This window comes from Pseudopipra pipra, chromosome 6 (assembly GCF_036250125.1).
Source record: "Pseudopipra pipra isolate bDixPip1 chromosome 6, bDixPip1.hap1, whole genome shotgun sequence".
NCBI lineage: Eukaryota > Metazoa > Chordata > Aves > Passeriformes > Pipridae > Pseudopipra > Pseudopipra pipra.
In genome coordinates this window covers 41,069,581-41,092,377 of record NC_087554.1, presented here as the reverse complement: position 1 = coordinate 41,092,377, position 22,797 = coordinate 41,069,581, and the positions used below count along the sequence as shown (strand labels likewise).

The following is a 22,797-nucleotide window of genomic DNA, read 5'->3' as shown; positions in this document are numbered from 1 at the left end:
AGGAGGATTACATTTCTGTAATCCTAAAAGAGATTTGTCATCTCTTAATATGTCTCAAAAATGTTAAGGAAGTAAAGAATTTCAACTATGGCTCTGAATTTTTGCATTTTATGAAAATATTTTGTTACCTTTACTTAGATTTACAGCCTGTTCAGCCTATAAAAATACTGTAGAAAAGAAGACATTGCACTGGAGCATCTCCCATCAGCTGGTGAGATGATAGCCAAACTGCATCAGACCTCAACTGACAGGTACCTGGTGGAGCTTCTGCAGGAACCTCCAGGTTACAAGATCTTTACTAGCAGCAGCACCACCTTTCCATTCAGCAAGGGACCAATATAAATTCCAAGCATTCTCCTTGCATAGAAGCTATTATAGACACACAGTACCTTAGCAAAACTCTGCTTTTTCAGTAATGCCGGTTCTGAAGAAAGTTTCTAAGTTAACAGAAAATTCAAAACACCACATAGTAGGCTCATTTAAAGAGCTTGATATACCAAAAAGATTTTGGAGGAAAAAGTGACTGGGAAAAGCAGTAAAAGAACACAGCATATGTAACCAAATGATATCAAGTAGTACATTTATTTCAGATAGTAAGTCAGCTTCTGACAGTGGGATGTATTACAATATAGTCTCTGAAGGTAAAGGATGGAAGGAAGGTCTGTTGCTCAAGATACTGAATGTTTGTACAGTGCCTAGCACAATGAGGTCCTGGTCCTTAACTGGGGCTCCTAGGTGCTCCAGGCAAAACAAACACTTTAGGCTTTAGGAGATGGACTGCATGAGCACTTTTGAAATGGCATTCCACAACATGGGTTAAATGACACCTAAGCAGCAGACTTCACCTTTTAAGCTCTGCAAGAGTAACTTGGTCCAGCAGATCTTCTCCAGCTCCAGTTTTACGATTCATCCTCCATCTACCCACCCACTCCATCCATAGTTAAAACAACGTTCACTCATCCACTGCAGTTTGGTGAGCCTCTAGGAGGAATGATCCATCCCACTTCAGTCACCACATATAAGAGGGCGGAAAAAGGAGCAGCTGGTCTCACCCTCCTCTACTCCAATAATAGACTCAGTGTCTGGCAGGTGCAGAGACTCAACACCAAGGCTGGGCTGAGAGTTCATGGACATGATACTCTTACTATGCACTGTCGATTCTTCCAGCAAACTGCTACCCATCAGTGACTCTATTGTGAAAAAAAGGGTAAAACAAAATTCTCATGATGTAATGGTACTGCAACATAAGATACAATCCCTGCCCCCCTTCAAGTCAGAAAGACTTCTTCCCTAGACACCTATTTTACCCATTCCTACTCTTTGAGCTCTAATGGATGGAAAATACTGTGTTTATTTTTTGAACCTTACTATGGCAGGATCTCATGCAGGATTGGCTTTCTCTTTAAATAATTCACTTTGCATAAAAACCCAGGCTGCTTAGAAGAACATATAACCAAAGGGAAAAAAATCCATGTAAAAAACCCCAACTAGATTCATGTTAATTTTGAAAACAATAAACGTATCTGCTCCTTGACCACAATACAGAAATACACCTTTGTCTCCTGTCCTAGAAAAGTGGAGGGTGAGCAATCAATCTTCATCTCCAAGAAGAACAGACTTGTATTTCTTACTGGCCTGTGGTCTCATATTTTCAGGATAAACATCTTCTGTTCTCTTAGACCATCCCCTATTTTTTTTCCTGCACTTTCTCCCCTCGGTGAGTGTGCTCCCTTCCTTACCTGGCTGTTCTCGCTCCCTGCTGCCAGCTGCTCCAATTCGGGAGTGGTGTTTCCTCATATGCACATTTCTGCTACCACTCTGGGAAAACGTCTTCCCACAAATTTGGCACTGATGGGGCTTCACTCCTTGGAGTAGAAGGGGAAAAAAATATCCCATGAATCACCAAATTGGGAGTAAAGACTTCATCAACCAAGAAACTAATAGTACTGTTTTGAAATGGCAGTTAACACCACTGGTGCTAATTATCAGTAAAAAACAAATGAGAAATATTCCTGTCTTCTGGAGAGCAATAAGCTTCTAGAACAGAAGAGGTATCAGTATTGCCAGCTGTTGGAAAACTCAAGTCTGAAGTAACAAAAAGCCTTCAAGTCTGATTTATGAGAGGGAACAAGTTATTTCAAATCACTTAGTGACATGGAAATATTTGCTGTCCTATACCTAGAATAAAATGACCAAATGCAAGGAAGCAGAGGCAAGGAAGCTATCTCCTGCCATCACACAATGAATTGCAGCATCTGGTTTACATTACTGAGCAGAGACGTGATGATGACTTGTCACCATGACAGGATTTCCATTTTACACAGCAGTCTATCATTTTCACAATACACCCCGTATGCTGTCCAAAGCTGTCAGCTCAATGGCATGGAAGCCAAGGAGAGAGGAAAGAAAAAGCATGGAAAACTCAATCCCAAAAGTTATTACCACAGTAATATCTCCCCTTCCACAAACATACCATATTCATCATGTGCTGATGATATTTAAGATAGCTGAATTAAAACAGAAGGCAGAAGTTTTGAAACACTTGCAAAATACATTTCCATCTAAGTATGTAGTAGGAAAAAAATAAAGGAAAACCCTACCTATGGCAGAAACCCACTCATGAGAGATTTCAGATTCAAATGGCTGTAATTGATATATAGAGTCTCTCTTTTAAATAAGAAAATGGCAGCTATGAAACAGATATTCAACTTCATGACATTTTAGGAACAATTTTTAAAATAATTTAAAAAACATAATTTTAATTTAGAACCAGAAACAAGCTAAAAGATTAAAGAGTATGGGCTACAGGCACCACAAAAGGTAAGTCATGAAACACTATGACCAGAAGTTCCATAAAACCCAGGGTTTTTCTTAAGAAAAATCAAATCAATGTCCTACAATAAAGATCTTTTCTCAGAGAGATCACAGAATGTCAGATGAAGACTCTTACCTGAGTGGACAACCAAATGTTTCCGAAGGCTGGAGTATTCAGCAAAGGAGCGACCACATCCCTGTGCCTCACACAGAAAGGGTTTTTCCCCTACAAGGGAAAAGTAAATTCTTAGATTTTGGGATTACAACTTAATCTGATTGCTGAAGTCCCTGAGAACAGCCTGGACATCTCCACTCCATTATCCCTTTTGGCTTTATGTGTGTCAGAGTTCCATCGAAATTACATATATGCTTCCTAAGGCTTTTAAAGCATTCTCTTCACCAGCTTTCACTGGTATTATTTTAAAATATTCTTAGACCATAATTCACTGAAAGTGAAGCAAGGGACCACTGTTTCTAAGTAGATCTTCAAAGTATATAAATACCAATAGAGTAATATAAAAGTACCTGAACAATGATATATCTTCTATATGTAGTTCTCAACAACCAGCTCTCTGCTTCACACACTCCCAGGATCCTGTTCCCTTTCTGCCTCTCAGTGCCAAAAATCCCATAAACTGTATTTTCCTATCATATTCTATACTTTATTTCAGATCAGGCTAAACTTGCCAAAATCCTGTGTCAGTTGTTTATATTTACATGTGGAGGAACTGTAATTCAAGGCACAATTTGTTCTCATAGGCTGAAATTTGTTATTTTTATATCACAGCTATTTTTGATTTGTCTAAGTGATGGTAAATTTGAAGGTCACTACACTAGAGCAGCGCAATATAATTAATCTGTTTTAAACAGTCTCTTAATAAAGCCTTAAATAATGTTAGAGATAACTTTTGCCTGCAACATCCAACTACAGAACTCGATATACTATGTTTAACACTATGATTTCAAGTCTTTAACCGGACCCCTCTAAAGAGTAATAGCAAGACCACAGGAGATTAAGCAAGCTATTTAAACTATTTTATTGTCTAAAATATACATAGTTCTTTCAGAGTAAACTTGTTTTTAAAGGTGTTTCTACTGTGGTTTTGCCTTTAGAAGTCCTCTCCCTACGGCTCATGTATTAGTTTCTTATCTACAATAGCACTCGACAGCTCTGAGCAAAACACAGCGTGTTCCAATTGGTGTTACAAAGCTGAAATATGTAGCAGAGTCTCAAACACTGATTGTACTTTCTGGCTTGTTATAAATATTTAAAATTTGGAAAGAAGGAAAAAATACCATTGACTAAAGTAACAGCACACAGTTCCATGTATAAGAAACTCTTTATCTATTTACACCTGTAGTTTTATAACACATTTGGTAAGATCAAACTCTTAATGGCACATTATCCATTTGCAGTTTAGAAAGTTATTATTTATTCCTCCAGAAGCTACTACTCTGTTGGTTGCAGAACACTCAGGGAGGATTGTGCATGTGTCAGCTGGGCCTATTAGCTTTATCCTGCACCTTGGCTGGGAGCTTTAAGTGCAAAAGAAAACTGCAAAAACTATGGCTGCTGTTACTACACATTCAAAATTTTATTATTGGTATATATAATTTTTAACTACATCCCAACATCTGCCCCCAAACTATGTGTTCTAGCTAGACTGCATAATCTTTAAAATAGCAACCTTTTTCCATGTGTGTCTACAAACTACAAACCATACGGCTATGTTTAAGTAAGGCAGAAGGCATAAACAGCTGCTGGCAGCCCACATAATCTGTGATTTCATTTTACTAGAGAGGCCTTGTGCTCTCACAGTTGCCAAGGTTATTTTGAAATGTTAACCAACAGTAATCCAATGCTACCTTCCTAGGCCATCAGGCAATCTCTAACAATATTCCAAGAAGCTTGAACTGGGCCATTTGTTTGAGTGTCATGATAACCCTGAGGCTTCAAAAAACTAAACAAAATCACCAGAATATTTGCTATGAACTTTGCTAACTATTAAATTGCTGGTCATTTCAGCAGTAACTTGTGTGCCTCTCTCAAGCAACTTTCTAGGACAAAACCACTTAAAGTACTTCATGCTGTTCTCAAGACTTTGGCTGCTACACCAACTTCTAAAAATACTGGCAAGGCAGGATCAAATTCTGCAGAGGAGACAGCATAAACAAACCATGTATAAAATACAGCATATGAAATAAAGGGCCTTGGTTTATTTACTATAAAAAGCTGAGCATGAGTTGAAAGTACACAGGCTCCAGCACACAGGAAGATCCCAAATTAGCATTAGCACAAACAGAGAAGTTTGCACACCAAAATGCTCTTTTCTAATTAATGCTTTTTTCTAGTTTTCTTTGCTACTATATTTTTTCTACTCATTTCACTGTATTCCTCATTTCCCTACATGTCCCAAATGTCATTCTATAAGCAGCATAAGTAACACAAGCTACTCAGAGTCAGGCAAATGTCAGTACAGCTACAACAGTGTGCACAAGGATTCCACACTGGAGAAATATCTAAGCTATTGAGCCTTTCAGGAATTTCAATTAGCTTCTTAATAAAACACAATTACAGAAGTCATGCTCACTAACTATTCCCTTTCTAACAGCCTGGTTTCCCCCGTAAGAACACACCCCCCTCCCTCCTTCACGCAACTGGAGGAGGGGAAGGGAATCTTCAGAACATGGGTCTGAGCAGAGTACAGCACCACCACACAGTATTTGAAGGGTGAAACCTCTGTGAAACTACGCAGTATAGTAAAAGAGGTAAGCAGTTGATTTATCTGACCTATAGATCAATGTGAATTGACGGAAAAGGGACATTAATGGAGGGCAAAGGTAAACAACATAATACTCTCAAAAGTTTGAGGATGAGGAGGAAGTGGTTTATTCCTCAGGAAAGACTCCACCTCTGCAGATCACAAATAGGTGAGGTCTAAAACACACCAGTGTGAATTCGTAGGTGGTTCTTCAGATTCCCAGCTGTTGTGAACTGTTTGCCACAGCCTAGCTCTGTGCACACAAAGGGTTTTTCACCATTGTGAGTTCTCATGTGCACCTTCAGCCTCTGCAAGACATAGAAACTTTTCCCACAACCTTCTGCCGGGCAGGTGAAGGAGCGGTCATTCCTGGAAAGCAACAAAATAGCTGTTTCATTACCATTACAATACTACAATGTATTTTTTCATGAACACTTCTTTTTTTTTTTTATTAAACATGGGCACCTGTTAAAAATACAAATATTCTAAACTGAACACTAACAAGGACCTGCAAAAGTAATCTAAATCTGGTCAAAGTCCTTCAACATAAAGCAACCAACAGGCCTAGTATATATAAGAGTAATACCAGGTTTTCACAGCTTTTTGATGTCAAAACCTAATGTTATCTCAAATACAGAGCACAGTTTTTCAAAGTCATAAAAACATACAGCTTTATTCTGCTCACCGGTGTGTTTTCAGATGATACTTGAAGTGAGCTGGCCACACAAATGTCCGATCGCAGCCCTCAACTGTGCACTTCAGCTTCCTCTCCACACGAGATAGATGAGGAATGGGGCCAGAGTCTTTCGGCTGCCCATCTCCTGAGCAAAGATGAACATTTTCACCTGGAAAAAAAAAGCCCACTAAAATCTAAAAACCTTACAGGTTACTGTCATGTGTCAAATTTAATAGAAAAACCAGCATCATATATGATACAGGATTGTAAAGCAGGTAGGTGTCTGGCTACTAACTGTTTAGCATGTCCTACGTGCTGCTGCATAGCCCGTAACAGGGATCAAACAAAGATTTGCAAACCTTACCAGGCCCATAAACTATTCCCAACAGGTCATCTGGATCAGACCAGCTACTAACAAATCAGGCTTATCACAAAAAGAAAAGAAAGCTAATGCACCATAAATTGTAAAAATGGTCTCTACATGAATATCAACTAATCAGTTTTAAGTATCAGCCAGGATAACTCTTTTTAAAAACACCTTAGCTAAAATAAGAGATACTGCATTTGTTTGCAATTATTTATTAAAATAATTAAGTCCCAAAGCATATGACTAAATCTAATTATGTATTCTCCAGAAAACTGATCTCCAAACTCAGTGGAGCTAAAAAGAAAGTATCATTTACAGTATGCATTAAAAACAGTCCCCTGAAAGTGAAAACAAAAGTTGAAAAACAAGCAGCTGCAGTGAGAAAGAAGATATTCTTTACATGTACCAGAAGACAGGTAGACTAAAATGGAACAGCTGGCTCCACTGAAGTTCATTCCCTCAGAAAAAAACTAAGAGCCTCTTTATATTGCAGAAAAAAACCATAGTTGTCCTGTATAATTCTGTCACTGATGATTTAAAGATTCCAGAACTGATTAAAAGCAAGAAAGAACTAGAGGAAGAAACAACCTGAAACTAGGGACCTTGTATGGAACATTCAACTTTTAAGACACAATCTGGGGATTTCCTACCATTATTGCTTGCTTTGGCATTCTTTGCAAGCTGTGCCCGAGTGGCAGCAATTAAACTGTCATGGGCCAATTCTTGCACTCGAAGGAACCATGGGGTACTGCTGTCTGTGCTATCATGAGAGAGAAAGTCATTCCCAGAATCTTCTGCTTCATCTTGAACAAACACCAAGTGCTCTGCGGGAGATCCAAGCCCTAGAAAAGAAGACAACTTTGTGAAACAGAAGGATAATATAACAGAGGGAAATTTCTTTTGCTTCTCAGAGGCTGGTGTTCATGGCATAGATGGCACAGCTGCACTGACAAAGTCTCCACTGACCTCTACCTTGTAGAAAGCTGTTAATGACTAAATGCTCCTACAATATCCAGTAATGCCTAGCAAATTTCATGATCTTTCCTCTTCATAAGCAGCAGGGACACAGTTGTATCTCCCGCATTCTGCTGAGACATATCCAGCCAAATGACAAACAGAAGGAGAATTACCTGCTCTTGTTAGGTTGAGAAGAATAAATGAAGTGCTGTCACTGGGCTGGAGATCTTGCAATAAACTAGAAGTCTCTGGAGTTGACAGAAGTTCAGATGGTTTCTGTACATTCTGTGCCCTTGTCTCCTCTCCATCAGGGCCTACATTTACCTGGAGACTTCTCAAGACAGCAGATGAAGAAACATCTTTGGAAGGATTAGTGTGACTTGGAGAAGTGAGATCTCTTTCATCATCTAGTGAGGAAAGTGAAACCAGAGTAAATAAAAGTATAAATACATTATGACTATGTGAGGATAGAATACCCTTTTTTCCGGAAGATTTTGTTACAAGGAGACAGAGTTTTCGCTAGGAAGGCTTTCTGCCTAAAAGGTAACTCTCTCAGGCAGTTTCAATGCTTTCTCACCCCTGCATACCAAGGGAAGTGCTCAGCCTCTCTCTCTGATAAATGAGAGGAGAGAGAGAGAGAGAGAACAGTTACAGAAATGCTACAGGGCCGTTGTGGCCCGGGGAGAGTCAGGGGGCGGGGGAGGAGGGGGACTAGTGATGATAAAGCCCAGGAGCAGGAAGTTTGCCTTTCCCCTGAGGCTCGGTGCTGTCTTGCAGCACTGTGAAGTTTGTAAGTTTTAATGTCCTTGCCTCCAAAATAAACCTTTTTGAATCCTTTCCACCTTGGGGAAGATACTTGTGTTTATTTTACCTTACAGACTAAAAGATATCTATGAAGTTATTTTTCTAGAAAAAAATAGAACTTGAGAGAGAACAGAGGAGCAAGTAAGTTTCTAACCAGTCCAACTAAATGAGAAGTTTCAGCCACCCTTCCGAACTTGTTCCTCCATCCCTGGAATGTCTTATCAGCAAGAGGCAGTGGGCCAGAGTGGTGCAGTAAACATAGCTGTATGAAGGGCAGGGTCACAAAGATGTGCCACACAGATTTTACCTGGCAACATCAGTCTGTTGCATTCTGAGGTCTCAGTAACAGGAAGGAGGGAAAGACAGGTGATGTCTTTTGGTTCCGATTCCACCAGCCCTTGCCCCAGTGGAATAGAAGTATTCTGAACAAACTGAACCAGCAGCTGAAAAAAGATACTGAAGATTAGGTCAAGAGCAGCACAAATAATTTAAAAAGGTACTAAACTCAGTCAGTCCAGTAGTCCCAACTATCTTGTAGGAGACACTGACTATAATCCCATGAAAACACATGGAAGTAAATGAAAGCCTTTCAATTTCCATTAATGACAAAGAAGGAATTGTTTGTATTTGTTATCTCTGAACTACCTAAAGAATTCTCATTTCTTTAACATACAATAAACATCTCTGGATTATTGCAGACTAACCTGAAGACTATTTAGTCTATGTTCCTTTTTGATTATATTTTACCACTTGATACTTTACTATGCTCTAACCCTTCAAGTAAATGTGTTCCACACTCAGCCTTTGGTACAGGTATTTTTCAAATCATTGTCTTTAAATCCTTAAATGAAAGGTAGCTTTTTTTAAAGTAAAAAAGCAATCAAAAGACTGGTTACAAAGATGTCTAGCTTATGGCTATTCAAAATAGGCATATAATGATCAGAGAAACAAGGCTGGGATGACAAGGGGGCAAACACAGAGAGCCTTATCCGTCCCAATCAGCTACTCCCAAAACCATCAAAGATGGACAAACAACATGACTACTAAGGGGATTAACAGAAGAAATCCTCTCCAGAATACTACACAAAATAAGGGAAACTATTGCATAAAGATTTATAGGACTTAAACTGAGATGCATTCCCTGGGGAGGACTTTGGGACTGGATAAAAGATTTAGGGGATTGTACAGGACTTACTGTACTGTTTAAGGGAAAGACCAAGAGCAGGAAAGGGAAGGGATCAAGATGGATCGGGGTAAAACAAACACAGGAAAATGGAGAAGGGAGGATAAAGAAAAGTGGCCTGTTGCATATAAGCAGAAAGTTGGTCAATTCAGTTGTCTGGTGCAGCCTAATCATCACACTCCATCCTGTCTTCTTTAAACTCCACTCCTAAGCACTCCCTGCGTGATCCCACTCTCTAGAGTGGGTCTCTAGTGACACACACTAGTCTCTAGTTTCTAGTGTGTGTCATATGCTAATGAACTCCAGACTAGTTGGCAAGCAGAAAAAGCAGCATGGGGATATACCCCAAAGAAATCCGTGAAGGTTTTCTCTAGCCAGCAACCCTTGAATACAGGATCAGGCATTTTGTGCTGCCTGTGTTTATGTGGGTAAAGCTATGAGCACTCTGCCAGTGTTCATCTGTTTGGTGCTGCATTGTTTGGAGTCACATCTGTACTCTGTGTGTTGTGTGCACGCAACTCTTTTCAAATAGGTACTAAACCTCACTAGTGGCTGGATCTAAGATCAGAATTGAAAAGCTGCCCTCATATTTCTTGATGGGCCCAGAGCATTCCATGCAGCAGATTTACCCATTCTTAACATCAGTCAGCTCTGGCAATGCAAAAATTACTTCCCACCTAACTCCTAAAAATCTCAAGTTATAAAAAGGAACCTGACATTTGAAAAGGAACAGGAAGTCAGAGAAACGCCTCTTCTCGCCCCTGAAAGTCTTCCCTTATTTAACCAAGTTCATAGCAGCAAAGCATGTGCCTTGTTTATTCATTCTGTCCCCTTTACAACATCTCAAGCTTTTGTCAGAGTACAAGATGTAATGCTGGACTACTCTCTACCTCAAAGGCATAGACACAGAAATAAGACTCTCTTTTTTATGTTACAAGCGCCACAGCATTCCATATTAAAATATTTTGATTTAACAAAGGAAGTGCTGCTGGGAGTTAGGAGATAACTTTTGCAATGGACCGAACAAATTTGGTGAACAGTACAAGCTTTCGTAAGCACAGTCTCAAATCCCTCCCCTGCATGGAATTAAACTTCTGGAGACCAGAAAGGGGTCTGTTGTAACACACAACTGTAACACACAATTGTTTTACACAGTTGTAACATACCAAGACACGTACTTTGCATTTCAGCAGATATACTGCTCAGAAACTGTATGTAGGATCTATTTATTTGCTTTCAAGTTCTGTCAAACAGACTAACTCCTATACTCACACCTTCAAATTTTTTTAAAAAACATAGAACAAAGAAATATGGAATATAACAATACACCATAAACTTAGTCCTCAAGTCACTATTCCTTACCTCTAGGAAACCCCTTGACATAAAGATCCTGCATTCTGCTGATTCTGCTGCTGTCTAGCAAACAACTGTATGTAGCAAAGTTCCTCTGTCTTTGGCATGTAGAAGGAAATTTCACAGAGCCCAGATGGAGTTGTCTGTACAGTGAGATGGTTCATCAATGTCAAAGAAAGAGACTAAAAAAGCATGATGTGCCCATGGTATGTTTGTGATTAAAACCCAACAGTCACAAATAATTTGATTCTTATTTTGTGTGTTGTGATTGTCTTAGTACTTAACTTTTTTACTAGCACCTAATTCCAAATCATTCCTGTAGCAAATATCAGCTTTTTAAGCTTCTCCTACACCATGACAAAGCCTGTTAAATCAAAGAAACTGTGAAGAAAACTTTTTAATTGTTTGTGCTCTGATTTCTCCATGCTTATTTCCTCATGAAAACATTAGAAATACTGATGCTTCCTCGAACAGCTTTACCTCTAAGAGTTACTGCTGTCAGAACCCTGAAGCCTTAACAGCTCTGATTAGTCTCACCTGGGATGCTCACACTCTCTCTCCAGGGGCTCCTTTTAAGCTCAGCCTGGGCTACTCATTCCATTCCTGAGCTGTGTTGTAGGTTTACCTGTCTCAAGCCTTGTCTCCTGGGTGAACCTCAGATTTTTACTGCATCTGTGTCTCCAGCCCCATATCATGCTGCTCCTGACTGGACTTCGGATAGACTCTGGACCTGGTTCATCACTTTCCCTCCTCCAGGGCTGTGGATTCCAGCATCTGTCTCTGCCTGCCATGCTCAGGTGCTGCAGTATTGCACCCTGGTCAGTGAGGGCACTGCCTGGGCTGGGATCACCCTTGGCTCCCTGCCCATCCTCTCTTAGGAGCAGCCTGTCATCACTGACAACTATGAAGGTACAAATTAAGTCCTGAAGTCATTCAGATGGCAATATGCCATTTGAACTATGACACAAGCCAGGCTGCATTTTGAAAGGTTAGAATTGTTTCATCTTATATCTAAGATTATCCACAGGACCCAGTAAGAAGAGAGAATTATTTTTATGTTGTCAAAAAAATACATAGTTAATAAGAGACAGTCCCTCCCCCATGCATTCTAATTTAGGATTAAAAAAATAGCAGAAACGGGGTAAAAAAGAGGAGAGTTAGGAATAATGAGCAACTAGAAGAAAGAAGCAGGGGACTAAAAACTGTGAGTGGTAAGATAGTTCTAAATTACTGGATTGTCTTAATTTCAAAGCTGTTGATTAGCCCTACTGCTGCTTACTCTACCATAAAACACTTGTTTTATGGACTCTTTTATTTTCATACAAAAAGACCTAGATGAAACTTGCCTCCTACAGAAGGAAAGCTTTGCTTTAAAACTTCCACTTCAACACATCAGCATTAAGCCACTAGGGAAAAGCAAAATGCAGCAGCCACAAACAGATTCTCAGAAGTAAAGAGGTCCTTTTAATTTGCTTCGTAAAGTAATAACAAGCTAGTATTAAAAGGGGGCAAATGAAGCAGAAGGAAACAAAAGGATGCAAATCATTCTTGTTATTAAAATTTGGAATAAAAAACCTTCACATAAACTAAAGCAAACCAATCACCAACTCTACATCAAATAATTCAGAAAAAATAAAAGTTTTCGTGCTACAGTTTTATCTTGCCGGATTTTTCATAAATCTTCCTGTTCAAAATCATTAAATACCTTTGTGGACAACTACAGTAACTGGAATATGGGAAAGAACTCATTACAAACATTGTGACATACTTTTTAAAGTTTCTTTTAATATGGTTTTACAGCTGAAAGCAAATAGGAAATTATAAGGGTATCTGGTAATTGGCTATTCAGCACAGAAGTCTAGGAATAGCAGAGGTGATAAATTAAAAGCACAGACACACAAGCTCTAACAAACTGCCGATAAGAGAGTATCAAAATCCAGAACTCCTGGGACACTGATGGATGGGGCCATTACAGGAGCAACTTGAGTGTGACCTTGAAAAAAATTCAACCAGAAACTTTGTAAGGAATAGGAACAATATTATCATAGGTTACCAGAACACATCTCACAGGCCAAGAGCAAACTTCTTATGGGATATGAGGGAATTCTGGGACTGGGTAAAACTTATTAAGATATCTTTAGTTGAGACCTTGGAAATGTAAAAAATGTATGGATGTTTAGGGGAAGGACTAAAGGGAGAGATCAAGACAGACAGGAGAGAAACAACCATTGGGAACAGACAGGATGGGAGATAATATGGGTCGACTACATGCTAGCAGGCTGCAGGTTGCTGCTCTGTCTCATCATTGTGGTCTAGCCCATCTTCTCAAATGCTTTTTGCTTCTAAATAGTTTCTGAGTGCATTCATCTGGTTAACTTCACTTTGAACTAGTCTGTGAATAGAGGAAACCACAACCTGGAAACCCAAGATCCTGGCCAGAGGCTGAATTAAAAAGCCCAAGGCCTGGAGACGGATACCAGAAGGACTCGAGTTTTGGCAAAGACTGGACAGGTGCATGACCAGGAACATGCATGTCAGCCAAGTGAGGACATATGTGTGATATGCTAGCAGATTTCAAGCCTGGTTACCTGATAAGTAGGGACAGGATTAGGCCATTTGTAGTCTTTCTTTTCTACATGAATGCCATTTGTGTTTGAGAGTGCCACTAAAAGCACTATCCTGCCATATAGCCATAGATGTCTGTACCGTCTATGTGGGCACATTTTTGGCAGTTCAGGCTCAGCCTCACTTTTGTGTGTACCTGGGAACAGTCCACTGGTCTCATGTCTGAAGGACTAGGAAGGGAAGAATCTTGTGGATGCTACAGTTTGGCAGATCTCATCACCACATAACATCTGGCATCACAAACAGGCCCCAGACGGGCTGTAAGTATTCCCAAGATGGTGACTGTAAAATCCCTACATATGGAGGAGACTGATCCTTCTGCAAATATGATCAAAATGGCAGAATCTGTAATGAAGCAGACAGGTCATCTTGGGGCACCAGGGGAACTTAATGTACAGAATATTAACAGAACACAAATGGAGGAGGCTTTGCTCTATAGCTAAGAGATCCCTTAGAATTTGAAATAAATTTTAATATTGTAAAAGGACATTCTTGACTTAGAGATTCAAACTTTATGGGCCAGACATGAATCATACAGGGAGAATCTATAAGCCTTGGAGGGACAAAACAGGCAAAGTTTGGCTGCATCTTGCTATAAAGAATTTTATTTTAGCTCTGCCATATCACCATCTTGAATATAACCTCCTTAACTACTTCTTTTGAAATACCACATAACTCTGAAAATTCTGTAAGTAATGAGGACACTGTATGTATTAAAAATGTAAAATATTTCTTGGCTCTTGTCACTAAGCAAGTAATTGTCATCCCTGCTGGTCAACAAGAGATGGCTGTACAGGATGATTCCAGGGCCTGTCACTGAAAGCAGTGCTGAATGCTTGGGTTACCGAGAAACTTCTTATCTGTCCCTGACGCGAGAGGGGAAAAAAACCCCACGACAAACAACAAAGAAAAATCTGTTGAAAGAACTGAGAACCCCTACCAGAGATCCTTAAAGAAACAAACAAAAAACCCACTACAGAAACAAATGATAACACGGCCATCTGGGATGGATCAGGTTAAGTTCATGTCCTGTAACAGACAATTCAAAAGCCACGAAGTGTTAGGCAGCTGCTTTGGTTGAAGTAGGAGTGGCTGGGAGGGACAGGTGAAGAAGGTTCTCCAGTACTATTGTTCAGATCTATCCTCCCACTGGACAGCTGGAGAGCTAGACTAGACTCCCAGAGCAGCAGAGACCATTAATCGATAACATTTCTGTTCTAAATTTAACCAGTGAACCACTACAAAACAAAGAAGTCAAAAGAAAATTTAGCAGAGAGAGAGGAGAAAGGAGGGGTTGGAGCTGAAGGGTGTGGAGGGCAGGAGACTTGCTAGCTAGAAACTGGGATGTCCTCCTGCCATACAGCCTCTGGGGAACTAATTAATTCACAAGAGTCTCTCCTTGTGAGGCACTGAAGAGGAGAGAAAGGATCTCTAAAATATCTCTCTTCACTCCCCTTTCAATAGCTGGTTCAATTTGTAGAACAGAGTTGTAGTTCACTTGATTGTGCTAAGAGCTACCCCAGCAGCAGAAAGCACCTTGCAATGGACCAGTGTGGTGGAGGTGGCTGGAAATACTTGCAATTGTAACAAATCACCCTGAAGGTTTAAAGCATGCAAAGTGCAGATCTTATCAGGTCCCTGAGGAATATTTGTAATACAGCTTTGGGGGGCAGGGAAACCAGAGGAAAAAGCAGATCCACCTCCTCATACAAACTGTCTCCAAGCAATTTTAAAACTTTCTACGAAAGGAGGATTCACCTCTACTCAAGCATCAAATGTTTAATGGCACCTTGATGACTTCTTTAGGGATAAAACCAGTAGCAAAGAAGTCTGTGCAATCCAGACATAGTGCTTTGATTGATATTATCTAGATGTCACACAAATACAGCTAGCTCTTAATTAATACCATTCTCACATGGTAGGGTATCTGAAAGAACATCTGTGGCTATGAGAATTGTAGTGCTGTGGCTCACCAGAGGATATAAAATCAGGAATGACTTTTAGAGATACTTGAACTGCTAGTTGGGAAAGGTGTAAAAAAGGATATCTACCAGTTTTACATCAAAGGAGTACAAAATAATTCTAAGTTAACTCTCAACTTATGTAATCAGAATCGGAAAAAGAGGGCGTGTATACATGGAAATGGATCAAAATTTGTAGTATAAAATAGCCTTGGTCAAGATTGAGAAGCATGGTTTAGAAGATAGCATTTACAGAAAGGATGTCCTCTGCAACAACCACCGCAGTTTTCATGCATCAGGATTGTTCTACTGGAGAACGGCCAACTCCTGTTCTGGGCTTGCTGGGAAGGAAATGCAACTCTGCTCTGGGGAAATAGGACTATTATGTAAACAAGCCTAATTAACAAATACCGTACTCAAGTAGAGAAAAGACAAGGCCCAGTTACAGCTGCTATTTGAGGAACCCACTTGCAGATGGAAGTAACAAAATTCCCCCCACCTTATCGTTCAGAACTGGGAAAAAAAAATGATAGAAAGTATGAGATATCAACAACAAGGCAAGAGAGAGAGGAACTCCTTGTAGGTCATGCTGAGACTACTCACAGCTACGAATTTGCAGCTACTTTTCCTGAATAGTTTGATGGAAGAGCTTTGGCTGCTCTGTTAAGAAACAAATGCCTTACCACATCACCTGGGCTGTAACAAATTACCAGCATGTAATCATAATTCTTTTCAGAGTACCATTTTAAGGTGCACGCTGTATTGCTTATTGAAAAGGGATAAAAACAAGACTCAATAAAACCAATTCAGACTTGCAAACTTCCCCAAAAGGTTGTATCATGTCCTCTGTTCTAGGACCTTAGCTGTTTGCAGAGGTAAAGCTGAGAACCAGAACAGCAAGGACACCAAGTGATACAATCCTCCGCACCTTTTAAGTGGGGGAATGTACAGGAAGCTGGCCAATGGCATTTAACCTGAAAGATAAAGGCAAGAAACAGCAGAGGCAGCAGGTGACCGAATGTAACAAACTGCAGACACTTGTATCTAGCACATCATAGGTAAGAGTAACAAACCCAGAAAGCCTCAGAAACTGATCAATGGGCTACTGCTGAAGGGAAATCTTGAAAAGGTTCAACCAGAAATTTTAAGTGGTAAGAAAACATAATTGTCTTTGGTAATTGGAATGGGTCTCATAGGAAAGACCAAACTTACTATCCAATAAAACAGAGACTGCAGGATGTGTTAAGCTTCTTATGCAATGTTTAGGGGAAGGATCAAAGGATGAATCAAGGTGAGTAACTGAAGAACCAGGGGCAGAGGGGAGAGAAAAGACTAGTTGCTGGTCAGAACACTGCTGTGCCTGATTACTGCAGCCCCTTCTATCTACTTACTGAACATATTCCTAAATATTCTACCCACAAGTGAGTCCACTGCTAGTGAACTTCCAGTTGACTTAACGTCAGTAGGCTACCATGGTCCAGGAAAAAACCAAAAGGATTCCAGCCAGAAACTGGCCCTGGGCACAAAGACTTTAGGCCTGGCAGACATATGTGAATGTGAGTATGCACGAGTAGAGTGATGACAGGGTATAGCTATAGTCCACTAAAAATCTATTGTTCATGCTTTAGTGTTTATCTCTTAGAGGTACTTTACCTGTGTATGTGAGGATGTGTTTGAGGCCAGCTGTGCATGCACACAGGTACATCACTGCAATTTATGCTCAGCTGTGCCACTGGCTGGACCTGGGAATGGTCTGGCAGCCTCACACCGAGCAACGAGGATCCCCTGGGTGCTGCTGCCTAACATTTCTGTCAACTGCTTCATGGAAACACATATACTTTAAACAATAGAACTGGCTGATACTAATAGAATAATTCAGACTCCCCAAAACCAAGTAAAGTCAATTTGGTTTAAAGGGAAAGAAGTAGTCGATATGGTAATTTATTTTATTCTTGTAACAGAAAGAACACTATAATAGTGGCAAAAAAATGTAACCTGAGAACAGGTAGGAGTATTGGCTGATACTTGAAATACCTGCAATATTCTTTAATCTTTTACCATTCAAATCAAAACATGGAAGCATTAGAAGATGTCACTGAAAACACTTAGAAAACTTAATATGTAAGCAGCAAACTGAGGAAACTCATTGAACTTTTTCTAAGTGTTGCCCACAAATGTTCCTGGAAACCAAACCCAGTTCATAATTGCTCACCTCAGGTTTGGATTCTAACTCATCCGATAACATTGATTCAAGTGTCTGATTCCTGCAGCTGTCCTCAGCAAGGCACAATTTATTTATTTTTTTTCTTTTAGTTCAGAGAGAACAACACTCCCTGCTTATTTTCATATTTTCCTAAGTGTAAACCAGTGTGGTGGTCCTTCTGTGAGAAGCTGTGCTGCGCAAATATTCAGTTTAACCTAAAACAATAGAAAACGAAATATAAAGAAAGAGGAACTGAAAAGCAAGAGCAAAGCGTAAAGAAGTGAACACGTTGCAAGTAACTGTAAAATATACTTTGAGGTACTGGGAAAACTCATTTACCAAGGCTTCTGGATTTCTGTTTTCATTGAGTCAACAAAATAACATCCTAAATTACTATGAAAGTAAGTTTTAAAGGCTATTTACCACATTTCCTTTGCAATCGTTCATTTTCAATGGAAAATTGCATTGTTTGTTCTGGAAACTTGTGGGATCAACTGCAAATCACATAAATCATGCAAGAGACAAGGAGGTTGAATTCCCAGCCTTCAAAACAGTGGAATTATCCAAACTGTTGATGAAAGGGAACCATATACAAACAACCTGTCACCAGGAAACCTCATCTTTTCCCATAATTTGAGACCTTACGTTTCTGATTCTGTGACAAATCCTGGTGAGTCCACATAAACGGAAGCTATTTCATAAATACCTATATGATGCTTCTTCTTTGGGCTAAAAGGGGAAAATGAGAACAAGCTGTATCTATTTCTGCCTACCAGGAAAGCACTCGGACACTGGCGGTGGGAAAAGAAAGTGAATTACGTACAGTTCTCTTCCCCTTCCATCATAATTACCAATCTATTGACTATGTTAAAAAAGAGAACCTAAAACTACTCCTTTAGCGCTCAGGACACCAAGCAGTGCGGCACGGGAGCTTCGCCTGCCGCGAGGGAACAAGACAGCACACACAGCGACCGCAGGGTAACTCAGCCTGCCGCACGCAGCGAGCCGGGGCCCGGCAATCCTCCCGCGCCCACCCGCTGCCCCTCGCAGCTCGCACCCGGCACAGCGGGCCCCAAGCGAGCCCAGGGGACGAGAGCCAGCGCTGCCAGGTCCAGCCGACCACGCTCCGGCCGGGAGGGCACGGGGGAAGCGCGGCGGACCCCCGGGGAGCAGCGCGGACAGGGCGGAGCGCCGCGGCCCGGCGGGGCAGGTGCCACCCGCCCGGCCCGCGGGCGTCCGGCCGCCGCCGTGAGAGGCGGCCCCAGCGGCGGGGAGGGGAAAGCTGGGCCGCCTCCCTCACTCCGCGGCGCGCTGGGCGCCCGCAGCCCGCGGAGGGGGGCGAGTCCCGGCGGAGCGGCCGAGCCGCCTCCCCGCCCGCCTTACCGGCATCTCCGCTGCCCGGACGTGACGAGCCCCGTCCGGAAGTGCAGCGCACCACCCGGGGGAGAGCGCGGCCCGCCAGCTCGCGCTGAGCAGGGCGGTGCTTCCGCCCGGCCTTCCGTCGCTTCCGCCCGGAGCCGGCCCGGCACTACCCTCGTCCCCACAGACAGAGGGGAACGGCTCTGTGCTTGAGCTTTCCCCGGTTGTGTTGGGATCATTACCAGTGATGCCTCAGAGTTTTTGATTTTTTTAGCTTTTTGTGGATTTTAGAAGTAGTGGTGTAGTAAATGTAGATTTTAATATAGCTGTATTATATCCCTTACTCTTAACATAATAGTTACACATACCCAACCCCATTTCTTATCAATCCCTCTAAATTCCGTTGCGTGTTTAGTCTTCTTTTCAAGACAGAATTGCAAAAAAACACCCTAGGCCTGGACCAGGAGATATCACACAGACACAGGAACCTTCAAGCCCAGAACTTTAGAGGAGCTCCAAGCAGTGTACATGCTGTGAAGAAGATGAAGATGAGGAAGAAGGGGTCCCAAAGACCCCAGACCCAATTCCCGAAGGGGCATGTCAGAGGGCAGAACTGGGCAGAACCAGGGGTGGACAAATCTGGGATTGATGGACCTTATTACAAAATCGTAGAACTGCTGTCTGGGTGCGCGTGCGTCACGTGTATTCCCTGGGCCTGTAGGCTGATTAAAGGACCTACTCTTTATCTCATACACTAAATTGGCCTGGAGTCTTTTTTCCTCTGCGCTCTCTTAAGGCAACACCGGGGCTGCAGGCTTCAGCTGCAGCCTGATTCCTCTTCAAATACTCTTTTATGTATGAAGAGTTACTGTACCGGTGAAGATCATACAGGAAGCTTATGGTCAACCTTCAGCTCCTCTTTTTTTCCACATAGATCAACACGGAAGACACATTAGTCCAGTTATAGCACATGTGGAAACACAGGTTTCCTACTGGTACTTGGTTTCTGTTTCTGCTTTGCTCTGACTTTCTGCTGTGTCCATTCTTGTAGTTGGTGATGGAAAACTCCAGAGTTCACAGTAGCTCACTAATGACACATCCCAAGTTAGTAATTCCAGAAACATACATGTCTTTGAAAGGTACCTAAAAACCAAGAAGGGACTGACTAATTTAAAACACTTGCACTCTGGTTTTAGCTCATTAGCCTTATTTTGGTATCTGTAAGTAAGCAGGACAGAGCACCTGAAGATGTTGGCAGCCTCTGGTCTTGACGTTATCTGCTGAATCAGTGACCTTCAGGTCCAATAAACTTTAACTTTCCTATGGCTAGCCCGTATCTTTGGAGCCATGTGTGATTCCTGGCTCCCATGCCAAAACAGCTGCTCGTGGCACAGTGCTGGTGCTGCTAAGCACTGAGAATCCTAGTGATAGCGAAGTAACCCAACAGGGGCTGTTGAGGCTGGCAAAACGTGGTTTCCTGAGGCTCCCTAGGAGCACAGCCTGTTCTGATCCATGATGGACTGTGCAAAAACCTGCAGTCACTTCCTGGTAAATGACTGTCATCTCCTGCCTGTGAACTGCTTTGGAACGGTTTCCTCTCCCCAGCCCCTCCAGGATGTGCAGTATGGCTGCACTGCCTTTCAGAAAATTTTGATTTGTAGCTTAAAGATGCATACATATAGTGTGGGTAGCTTGGTGTGAGCTACAGTGTGAGTTACAGAGTGAGCTCTGGGGTCTGGAGCCTGAGCCTGAAGCCATGAACTGCCAGCCCTTTGCACAACAAAGGGCTCAGGCACCTGCAGCCCAGCCAGGTAACCAGACACTCAGAGACACAGCAGGAGCTAAGGACCTCCAGACTTTCCCTTTGTTCAGGGTTCCAGCTTGAGCTGTTATTTTGTTATTTAGTTATTGCACCAAGATTAAATTATTTTAAAGATCTGGATGTCTGAGACTCTGTTATGGGAAACCTGGTCTGAGTGTGAGCGTGGTGTGTGGGGGGAGTCAGGCCTGGCACCCATGCGCTCGCTGGAGATGCCTGCTGTGAAGGCCTTTCGGTCCCAGCTCAGGTGGTGCATGTGTTACTGCCAGAGCGGCTCCTGGATGTTGTCCAGGAAAGTTTCCTTAACATTTATTATCACGGGCACGATCCCAACATGCCACATTTGCTGATCCAATGCAATTCAACAAAGGTGACCAGAAATGCAGAACTACTAAATTCATAAACCAATTTTTCTTGATGCCATTTCGGTAATTCCAGGGCACTGAATCGTAAAGCTTGATTCTGTTTTACATTAAGATCCTCAGTAATGTCGGAAGTCCTTTGACTCATCAGCTCAACAATGTGAAATTGTTGAGTAGATATTAAAATACAGAGACATGTAGGCGCAACAGTTCCTTTCATTTGCATCGTTCTAGGCCAGATGAGTTTGGCTGCTTCAGAACTTGCTTTCTGACTGCCTGGGGAATTTTGGTGGAATCTGCAGAGGGAGTAGCACAGCACTTACCTGAGTTGTTTGTGGTGGTTCAAATCAGCTGCACAGGTGCGTGAAGCAGCACTGCTCCCTGATGGGAGAAGAACTGGCTGGCTGGGAATTTCCTACAGTCTCACTTTCTCATTAACATCTGCCTCTCCATGATCCTTCTCTCTAATCAAGGACAAATGGAAGACTCAGTCACATTTGCCCCATGACCAAATTCAAGAAAAGACAAATGATACCTTTTTTTCACCCTTGCTGTGAGACAGTGAAAATGGCTAGTCATGGAGCGAGGGGAGAGTGGTGTTTTAGATTTGGTTATTGATGAATCTGGTTATAATGGGGCCCTACTCTGAATATAAAGGGGAGTCTAGGCTTTATTTCTCTTAGCACATCTTCTGTTCTTTCGTGTGTACATTTCTATACACTCAGATATAATGTTGTTATATAAACTCATGTCCATTATTCCAAGATTATTATTAAACTTACATGTACAAATGCAATTACCGTCACTTTCATGTTCAGCCTTTCCAGCATCAGCATGTAATAGACTTTTAAATTCTCCCCCAAGTCTGTACGCACAGGAAAAATTACCTTTCCACGCTTACAGCGGATGTTGGCACGGGTGTTACAAAGCGGCTGAGATGTACGAAGCTCAGCCCACCAAGATTTGGAGGATTTCCTCCTGTTTCCCCCCGGGCTCGCACCCCGCTCTGTCACATGTCGGACTCCGCCGCGCTCCGCCTTTCCTGCGTAGTCAGCGCGTTTCCCGCGGCGGCAGCAGAATACTGCTGAGATAATTTCGCTGGCTGAAAAGCGTACGTGAGGTCCCATACGGGCCTCCGCGCCGCGGCCACCACACACCCTTCCCAAGTTTTCCCAAACACCAGGCGCGAGAGGTAGGGGGGCCCAGCGGGGGACGTCCCGCGCCTGGCCCCCCGGCAGCGCCCGTGGAGCCCGCAGGGAATCCGGTCCCAAAGCCGCGCCCCGGGCAGGAGGCTCCGCCGCACTGCGTTGGGAGTGGCGGTAGGGGCGGGGGCGGGGGGGCCGCGCCGGCGGCACGGGGGGTGACCGGCCAACGTCCCCCGCGGGGCGGGCGCGCCGGCCCCGCCTCCCGGCCCACCGCCGGCACCTTCCATTTCCCCCGCGGGGGAAGTCCTCCTCCGTCCGCCGCAGCGGCTCCCGCCACCCCGCAAGAAGAGAGCGCCGTGACGCCGTGGCCTCCCCTCACAATCTCGCTCTGAGGTGGCTGGACCGGG

At 42.4% G+C, this 22,797-nt stretch overlaps 1 protein-coding gene across 4 annotated transcripts; it reads right to left on the bottom strand.

Moving 5' to 3' along the window:
* Positions 1-563: 563 nt before the first annotated feature.
* ZNF410 (zinc finger protein 410) lies at positions 564-22,460 on the bottom strand. Of its 4 annotated transcripts, none has more exons than XM_064658726.1 (11): positions 22,133-22,460; positions 21,569-21,709; positions 17,715-17,920; positions 8,688-8,823; positions 7,750-7,983; positions 7,270-7,461; positions 6,262-6,421; positions 5,764-5,945; positions 2,951-3,040; positions 1,740-1,865; positions 564-1,190 (listed from the first exon to the last, which is right to left on the bottom strand). In XM_064658726.1, the coding sequence occupies exons 3-11, from the start codon at positions 17,745-17,747 to the stop codon at positions 1,006-1,008; spliced, it is 1,338 nt and encodes a 445-aa protein (XP_064514796.1). In that variant the 5' UTR covers positions 17,748-17,920; positions 21,569-21,709; positions 22,133-22,460; the 3' UTR covers positions 564-1,005. The 4 variants fall into 4 exon arrangements, with proteins under 4 accessions (XP_064514796.1, XP_064514798.1, XP_064514795.1 ...); XM_064658728.1 differs by lacking the exons at positions 21,569-21,709; positions 22,133-22,460 and adding exons at positions 10,926-11,059; positions 19,089-19,191; XM_064658725.1 differs by lacking the exons at positions 21,569-21,709; positions 22,133-22,460 and adding an exon at positions 19,089-19,191.
* Between the last annotated feature and the right edge of the window lie 337 nt (positions 22,461-22,797).